The sequence below is a fragment of the Grus americana genome, chromosome 5 (genome assembly GCF_028858705.1).
Source record: "Grus americana isolate bGruAme1 chromosome 5, bGruAme1.mat, whole genome shotgun sequence".
In the NCBI taxonomy this organism is placed as follows: Eukaryota; Metazoa; Chordata; class Aves; order Gruiformes; family Gruidae; genus Grus; species Grus americana.
The window spans coordinates 17,817,543-17,826,933 of NC_072856.1; the positions used below are offsets into that span (position 1 = coordinate 17,817,543).

Below are 9,391 nucleotides of genomic sequence, written 5' to 3' on the forward strand. Positions count from 1 at the left end.
AAAAAAGAAAAAGGCAATGCGTAGTTTGCATACAAAATGTGGAAGGGTCGAGGCTGGTTCACCATCTCCCAGACCCTTGGAGCCGGCCGCAGGCTGCTGCCTGCTCCCTTTGCAGGAGGCAGCCACATCAGCCCCGTGGAGGGCTGTCACCGGCCAGACATCAATTACTCTTTTATGAATGACCTTGTTTCCAGCCTTGCTGCAAGGAACAATTTGTCTTCGAGAGACTTGGCAGAATCCACAGAAACAGCGTCTTGTCTGTTGGCGGCTGTATCTTCTAATTCACCTTTCTGATGCTTCCCCTTCAGTTAAGGGGGTCCGCTCAGGCAGGTGAGGGATCATTTAGCTCAGACTGGGTTTGGCAGAGCTGCCAAACCCCGCACACCCAGAGAAGGAGCCAATCTATTCCCTGCTCAGCTCCAGCTGCTTTTAGGTGCTGCTGTGGCCATTGCAAGGGCCAGCTCCCTGCCAGACTTCACAGCTCGGGGGGGCGGGGGGAAGGGGGGAGCTAATTTCAGATTGCATCCATCAGGTCGCATCCCTCCCTCCCTGATCCAGTTCACCTAAAAGCACATGATGTTTTTCCCTTTCCACATAGCAAACATGAGCCAGTGATCTCAGTCCAAAGGAGGAATCTATCCTCGGCTTCAGCTAAGCACATTGGCTCTGCCCGTGCCTGCTCCCCAGGGAGCACTGGCACATGGATGCCTCGCTCAGGAGTGATGCACCATAAGGGAGAGCATGGGAGACAGATTCATTGTGAAAGCAAGATGCTGAAGCGTGCTGCGGTGTTATTGAGGACCCTACACACTTGCCTACAATGATACACCTGGGAACAGTAAAGCAAACGGCCTGTGCTGTGTGCTGGCCCTACCGGCAAAACTGGGTTATATCAGGCATTCACTGAGGCTTTTTTCCCACAAAAATTGTTTGAAACCAGTGCTTGGAACAGCTGCTCCATCCTGAACACAAATTTTATTCCAGATGAATGTTTTTCAGACTGGAAAGTTCAGGTGTAAGAATTTCAGCTGGGATAGTCTGATGGGCATGTTGCTCCCTGCTTTTTTTCCCCCCCTCCTGCCTCTCTGTCTGACCAGGTATCAGCTTTTTTTCCCCCCTCCTGCCTCTCTATCTGACCAGGTATCAGCACATGGTGCCTTAAACCCCACTGGAGCTGGAGTCCTTTGTACAAGCAGTACTAGCAAAACTGCACTTTTCCTTCCTTCTCCTCCCCTTCAATAGTGACATGGCATTCAGGGGCCACGAGAGCTGCAGGATGTTTATGTTCAGGACTGACTCCATGACGGACCATGGATCACCAAAAAGCAGGGCTTGCAAGAACTGGAGAACAGTCAACAAGCCTGTTACTACTCTCCCTGTTTAAGAGGAGCTTTGGGGATAATAGTCCAGGATTTTAGAACTTCTTTTTTTTTAATATTTAAGTTTTCAGCTACTCTCTAAAACCCAGCTTCCTCGCAAGCCTCAGTGGATGCACAGTGGTGTCTGTCTGGTTTGGTGATGCTGCTAATGCAGCTAAACGATGAACTCCTGAGATATACATGCTTTAACCAATTTGACCTGTTCTGGTTTCTAACCACTGTGCACCCATTATCCTTCTTAGGAGAGCACCAGTAAGGCCTGCAAAGACCAAGGCCCCTCCTCTGTATACACACAAACCTCCAGATAGCCAGACAGGGTGAGTACTTATAATTTAAATAGACCAAAAAAAAAGTCAGTAGGGAAACCAAGACACAAGAAGGAGATAGGATCCACCCAACAGGTCAGTGGCCAGGGCAATGCTGCTCTAAGCCCATCTGCATCCTGGCTAGCATTTCCCCAGGGTAGCTGGTTTACCAAGTGGCATTGTGGTGGATTAGCCACATCAATGTAGACATCCCCGGAGCATGGCTTGGTTTCCTATACAGCCACAGATGTCAGGCAGCAATACTCTGGTGTCTTCCGGCTTTGATTAAAGAGTGAATTAAATGGTCTTCTAAACAAGACACATGCTTTGCAGGGGAGGAAAAGTCCTTTAAAATCAATAGTGGGGGAAGGTGAAAAATCCTCCCTATTAACAAGCAGAAAAAAATGCTACAAGTCAGGGGCTGCTCACTTTTGCAAGCTGCAGCCCAGTGGGGATCAGCAGGACAGGGTGCGACACCGACGACAAGTTTCAGAGCCCCACAGGGCTGAACCCCACTCGTGCCTGCAATTACATCTCACTGCAGCCACTGGGGGCTGGCTCTCCCTGCCTGCAGTTCTTGCTTGCAGATCAGAGACCAAATATGAGCCTTGGGAGGGGGTAGGAACTGATGGGAAAACAAGCAGCGGGCTGACCCTTGCTGTAAGATACTGACCGTTAGAACGGGGGGGGATAATTTATAGGAATAACGAAAGCTCCCCGATGTGATTTGAGATGCTGATGAGCTGCTTGAACAAGAGCGAGCAGAGAATAAGGTTGCTGGTGACCAGCTCTTGGGTATTTCCCAGGCCTCCCGTTAATTTCTGAAGGGTTGGGGCCGTGCCATCCCCCCCTCCCCCCCCGCTATGGCTGCGGTACCTGCTCCCTTACCCAGTGCACTTCCCCCGCACGTCCCGGTCCGAGTGCCGCGGCCCGGCGGGGAGCGGGGAGCTCACGGGCCCGCGGCCCCCTCCAGCGGCGGAGGCAGAGCCGGGCCGGCCGCTCCCGGGGAAGCGCCGCGGTGGAGCGGCCCCTCGCTCGGGTGCGAGCTGCCCCGTCTCTGCTTGCACCCTGCCCTGCACCTTCTCACGCCCCGCGGGCCCCTCACGCTGCCGGAGACGGTGGAAACGGGGCTTAAAGGCGGACAAGGGGCATCCCGTTGTCCCCTGCTGAGAGCAGAGCGGGATGGATGTCTCATTGCCACAGCCGCGGGGAAAGCACTCCTCACCCTTCCTCTTCTTCCCACAAGGAAATGATACCGTGTCCCCACTGCAATGGTATCAGAGATCCAAAATGAAGACGGCCACCTCCTCCAGAGGACCCAAACTGCGAATGCTAAAGCAAAGTGAACAGGATGCCCTAGGAGCCACAGAGAAAATTAAACAGTTTGGGGTTTCTGCCAGGCAGGGGTGTCTTTGGTGGCCAGAGCTTGGCTGCGTTACACCAAACTGGCCAGGCTGGGGGAGTCCATGGGGTGCTGGAGGAAAGGACCTGCTCGTCCTCACCTCCATGGCAAAGGGAAAGGAGAGCAGCATCAGGTGGCCCCCAGAGGAGGACAGCAACGCTGGAGTTTGCTGGATATATTTTCCTTCAACTATCCCTTCAAGAAACAGCTATAATTTTAACAACGTCTTTTACCTAGTGGCATGTCCCAAACCATACTGCACTTGGAGTAAGGCAGCCAAATAAACATTACTGAGAATTTCAGCCTATTTTCAGGCAGCCCTGACAATCTCCCCTAGCCTGTACATACCCATCTGTTGTTTGAGATGTGGTAATTGCAGGCACACAGTAAAGTATCCTTCAGCAAAAGAGAGGGGACTTATATGTACTCTGCTAGCAGTATTCATGGGAGAGACGAAAACTGTGTATTGACAAGATGAAAACATTAATTTCAGTAGGTACTTTGCACTAAGTTTTAAAGGTGGCTGCTTCTCATTTCCACCATGAGTATCATTTTTCCCAATTACATAGATTAGATAAATCTCTTGAAAGCTAGTTTATGTATGACACCAATGCAATTATTTTATATTAAGCATGGCTTCATGCACAGCAACCTACCTGTTAACTCCTGCCCTTCACACAACACAGCCAAACAGGCAGTGAACAGCACTTTTCCACTCATGCCTCCGGCCCTGAGGCTGGAAGCTGCTCTGTTCAGACTAAGCCCTGCGTGCAGGCTGTGTTTTTAAATACAGCAGAGCTCACAGTCCAGTTTACTAACGCTGGCATGGTCCAGGCCCAGACACTTCACTGTGGATGATGCAGAGGATAAAGGTGGCATTTCAGCTCTTGTGGTGCCCCTCCACCTTCTCCTTGGAGGCTGAAACTGAGGGTCCAGCCCAAAGCCCCTGTGCCTGCTGCCAGGCTTTGTACGTCCCACACCACCACTGTGGTGGATATTTGCAGTGAGGGGAAAAGGAGGGGGGCTAACTTTGCTGTCACGAGTCTGAGGAACAACACGGGACTCAAAATCACATTGCTAAGGTTTCCCCACACAAACCATGTGTTGACTCGGTGGGAAAAAAAATACGCTGGGAAGTGTCATCACTGCGACTGCTTTGGCAGATAAGCACCTTCCTTTGACCCCACTCTGAAAGCTGCATACACAGCACCTTGGCAAAAGAAACAAGGCGCAGAAGGATGCAGTTCTTAGCTGGAAACGCTCTGCAAGGTCATGCCTTTTACAAAAATGTCCCCTTGCAGCACAGGGTGGAGCAACAGGACGTCCTTCCCCAGGCATGCATGCTTCCGGGCACAAGGCAAAACAGCCCCCAAGCACCACATTTTAATGGTATCAGCCGAAGGTTACAAACCACACCCCCCCCCCAGGCAGTCCCTCCCGATACGCACCATGGCAGTGAGGCACTGCGATTCCCGCACCGTGGCGGCAGAGCTCAGCAGGGCTGCGAGGATCAGGGTCATGCTGAGGCAGATCCCAAAGTAGAAAGCTGGAAGGAAGTTGGACATGGGAGCTGTGGTCAGATACCAAAACTTTAGGGCTCACGGAGGCCTGGTCTGATGCGTTTGCCCAGACAGGGGACAAAAAGTGCATTTTAGGGAGCTGGTCCGAGAGGACCAGGTTGCAGAACTGGAATAGTTTTGTAATTTATTCAATAACCCCCATCTGCGTATGCTTTGCTTGTCTGGCAGGGCTGTAAACCTCTGAGCGGTTCCCACAGCTCCAGCAGAGTGAAGCACCCTAAAAGGGTGTTGGTCCACCCAACAGACCACAAGCTGTCAATTATTTCAGCACTCTGATAAGCATCCTCGCGAATGGGGGGAGCTGATGTGCAGCAGCTGTCCCACGGCTCCTATCGGGACTTTGCGTGCTGCTAATCTGGTGCAACACTCACCCTCTGGTTTCCTCCTGGCTAAGGGAGGGTCACAACCGGTACCCTGGGACAGGGCTCAGGGACCAGAGCGCTGCGAAGGGCTTTGCAACCCTCACTTCAGGGCTAACCGTGCAAAGAGTTAATGCTTGCAAGCAAAGCAAGGGACACATCGCTGGAGAGGGGTGGCTGGAAAGGGAGAGCCTGCAAGGCTGCATTAAGTGCCAATCTATATAGCCCCCCGTTGTGTGTAAGGAAAGGGAGAGGGCTGTACCTTAGCTTTGGACTAACATAGTTTTTTACACATGCCTTGTTAAACTGAAATTGAGAACCAGGATCTAGAGAGGGTATGAGCACGTTTAAGCCCCGAGTATAGCTTGGGAAAAGCAGCAGATGCGAGTGCAGCAGAGGCGAGCAGAATGTTTTAGTATCTGGGCTGTTCTCATATCTTTGCTCTAGCCTTGTACCCAAGACTCAGTTTATATTTCTCTCCTGTGTTGGGAAAAAAACCTCACATTTTCTCCAAAACCAGGTGTTTCCATGCATTTCTCCTCCCAGCCTCAATTTTCTATGCTCTGCTTCAACTCCTGTAATAGTCCCTCTCCCCATGCTCCCAGGGCCCTTCCAGCTCAGCTGCACCTTTAGGTCCGTCTTTGGCTCAGCCCCTGCCCCATGCTTTCACCGCAGCACAGGGGTAAGATGGGGAGATGGTGAATAGAGGGACAGGAGCGAAGGCAGCAGCACCTAAGCACTCTGTGCTCCCATAGCACCCTTCAGTGCCAGGCAGGCAGGTCTGACACAGAAAAAGGTGTCTGTGGGACTGCATCAGCCCTAGTGCATCCTCCAAAAGGCAGCCCCTGCCTCCTCCCGTGATGCCTCTGCATTTCCTTTGACTGCTCTGGGGGATTTTGCAGCTCCTGGGTTCACCAAAGGTCTCGGTGGGATGTGACCGTGACATACCTGCATAGTGGATGACCCTGTAGGAGTTGCTCTCCAGGGAGATGTTGCTGATGAGGGTGAAATGGAGCCCGTAGTGGGTGACTGTGCTCAGTATGGCAATGGACAACCCCAGCAGCTGGAAAAGAAGGTTTTTAGGAAGGGATTGACAAGGCAGCAGCTGCTGCTGAGCGCACACAAAGCTTTGAGGTGTATCTGGATACTCCTGAGTCCCATGCAGATGCAGACAGCATGATCTTCCAAAGACCACTGCATGTACCCCAAAATGCACATAAAAGGACAAATCCTGGACACTTAAGCATACTAAAGCTCTTTTTCTCTCTTGCATAATGAGCACGCATGACACTGCGCAGCCCACAGTCTCTTGTCCAGTGTTTGTGGATGAAATTCCCCACAATGTGAAGAAAGCCCAGAGGATCGATGCTCTTGCAGCACACTCATGCAGTCCCACTCTGCTCTGCATGTGCAGTTATGAGGGCTGCCAGCTTCAAGAGTGGTTTTGGGCTGGGATGATGTTCTGTGCTTTGCTTATTGCAATGCTAGTCCTGTTGCCTGCTGTTGGCTGTATTTCCTATTGTAGAGTGCAAAGAGCTGAGTCTTGTACTGCTCTAATCTGTGCTGGTTTCTGTCTCTGCAACACGCTGCCGGGCTGTCCATGTTTGTGTCCCATCCCCAAGAGCACTGATATGCCTAAGGCATGGGGTAACTACCAGCATGTTACCCTCCGTGCTGTCCAGAGCAAGTCCAGGTGATGGAGAGGGAACATTTCTGATGGCACCTGACTCTAGAGCACAGCTCCTTGCAGCATGACTGGTGGCAGAGCTGGGACAGAGGCACCAACAGCGGGACAGTTAAAACAGCTCCAGCTCTAGTGTAACGCACCTGGAAAATACAAGATGTGAGGCTGCTCCTAGGTCCCAAAGTTTCAGCGTTTTGTGCCTTTACAATACAGAAACACAAGGCAGCTACCCCTGCGTCAAAAGTGGCAGTTCAGTGTCAACATAATCCCCACTGCATGACATTTTCTTCCAGAGTAGACTAATAGCTTTTGCTGGAGACTTATAGTTTTGGAGATTAAATACATCCAAACCATAGCATTTTCTGCTTATAAATAACCTAATTTGTGGCACCTACTGATCCTTCATGCTGTGCATTACTGCGTATCTCGATCCACGCCCAGCAAAATGCTAAGTGCAACACCAGTTAGCTCAGATTTCTGAGAAACACCAGTCTAAAATCCTCCTAACAGCAAGAATGTGATTCTTGCCATCCACAGCGGCTGTGCCTTAGCATCTCCTCTAAACACCATTGGTACCAATCCTCCTTTGATTTTCTCCAAATGACATATTCTGCCATTTGGAAGAGAGAACAATGTACAGCCACTATAGCCAGTGGTCCTGAAATGTTGAAATTTGGACAAACTATAAATTTCACGTGTGGTCCGAAATAAGGCATCACCTTTCAATTATACTCTTTCCAAGCCACCAATCCTCTTTGAACTAAATACAGATGATGATGATGATGATGATTATTATTATTATTATTATTATTTTAAGCTTGCAAGTTTTGATGAAGTGAAAGGGCAACAAGCGCATACAACTTGAAGACATCCAGGAGAAGCGTTCCCAAATCTCCACCATTTCCCATCAGCTCTAACAGCAGATGTCAAGAAGCTCCCCTTGAATTTGCTTCAAAAGCTGATAAAAAGTTTCCCTAGAACTGCTTTCGCTTTGTGGTGCAGATCCACAGGTCTCTCACATATACTTCCATCGAAGCCCTGCAGTTTCCTATCCTCACTGATCCCACCTGCAGCTGACCAACCTCCCAGCGACAAGCATGACTGCAGCAGGTCCATCCTCCCTCTTTTGCTCCAAGGAGACAGAAGCAAATATCTTTTTCCTGAAAACCACCCATTCTGTCAGCACCAACCTTTCCCTTCTCCTTCAAGGTGGCTGCCGGGTTGTGAAAGAGCTGCAGTGGTGTGACAGCCCTAAGAAACCAGAAGTCTATCAGCAGAGGGGGGGTGACGCGGGCAACCGGTGATAACCACCCAGGGTGCGACGATAACTCAGGCAGTTGACTTTGCTTGTCTTCTGACCGCGAAAAACAGAACGTGGGAAAACCCGACCCTCTCCGAGCAGGGATGGGAAAGGCAACGGTTTGCCTTCCCCCAGTTCTGCAGAGATTCCCCCAAACTTGCCTGCTCACCATGACACAGAGGCTGGTCACCAGCAGCTGGCACTTGGTGGTCCTCAGTCCCATGGCTGCTTGTCCCCAGTGAGATCTGGCAGTTGGTCCCTCCAGCTCTTGATAAAGCCTGGGTTTCCACCAAAGAGAGGCATGGCCACAGCGGGGCCTCTCAGGAAGTGCAGTCCCCACCACGTGCCGATGCACCTCCTCCTGCCCAATTATTAAATCCTGTTTAGAGCAGCCGCCTTCTGCCTGGGCTTTCGGTGGGCTGCCGTCAGCTCCGACACGCAGCCAGCTGGGGAAAGGAGGAAAGGCATACAGAAAAGCAGCCTTTCACGGAGTTTGGAGCACAGCTCCTGAAAAAATTTTTTGAAACTGTTTAATCAAGAGTCAGTATCAAAATAGCCTGGTTTTTGCTTTCACTGGGATCCAGTTTTGCTTAATGAATATTGTCACTAACTGTTTGTTTTTTTTTTTTTTAAATCTGCATAAATTGTATCTTGGCAAAAAGTTTAGGAAAATGTTATTTAGAAAAAATAACCTGTTGTTTAAAGAAGACCTCAAAACCTCCAAACAGATCTGCGTAAGAGCCTTCCCTCCTCATTTAAAAACCACCACATGTCAATAAGCTTTGACTGAGACTCTATTAAAACTTTTACTTGCAGATGAGGGAAAAAAAATCTCTCTGGTAGTATTTTATTCAGGAAAATGGCTATATGTAAATATAACCCCCTGCTCAGGAGACTCTCCCTGTCCATAGACATTTTGAGTGCCTTAATCATCCCTAGATTCAGAGCTAGACCAGTGGAAAAGAGGTGAAACAGAATAATGGGATATAGCTGCACTCCCCCCAGGTAGCAAAGAAAGGGGAGAAAAAGGTAAAACCATCCCACATCAGTAACTGTAGCTACAGGAAAATGACAAAGAAGAAAAAGGAGGGGAGTGAAAAAAGGAAGGAAGATGCATTTTGTAGAGCAAAGAGAAGCAAGAGAAAGTGAGTTGCACAAAGCCATGTGCACGGGAAAAAGCATGACATGATTTTTCTGACTACATCACAAGCTTTCTTGCAACCTTTCTTGCAAAACATCTTGGTTGCAACTTCCTAGGACACCAATGAGACCTGCCACAGCCGTTTCCGAAAAGAGGTGTCCCCCATGGCTCATGAGTCGCCCTGGTGGGGCTCTCTGATGCCCAGCGGGAGACACCGATGTACCCACGCGTGCACAGAGCT

General features: G+C 50.1%; 1 protein-coding gene across 5 annotated transcripts in view; it reads right to left on the bottom strand.

Moving 5' to 3' along the window:
• The window catches only part of TSPAN32 (tetraspanin 32), a 32,961-nt gene extending 24,575 nt beyond the window's left edge, over positions 1-8,386 (bottom strand). For all 5 annotated transcript variants that reach the window (XR_008577210.1, XM_054826073.1, XM_054826074.1 and 2 more), the window contains exons 1-3: positions 8,179-8,386; positions 5,974-6,088; positions 4,535-4,632 (exon numbers count right to left, since the gene is read on the bottom strand). Coding sequence is in view for 4 of the 5 variants with exons in the window: in XM_054826073.1 (XP_054682048.1) it covers positions 4,535-4,632; positions 5,974-6,088; positions 8,179-8,232 (267 nt within the window). In the remaining variant the exon portion in view is untranslated. The remainder of the gene's footprint in view (positions 1-4,534; positions 4,633-5,973; positions 6,089-8,178) is intronic.
• Positions 8,387-9,391: the final 1,005 nt, after the last annotated feature.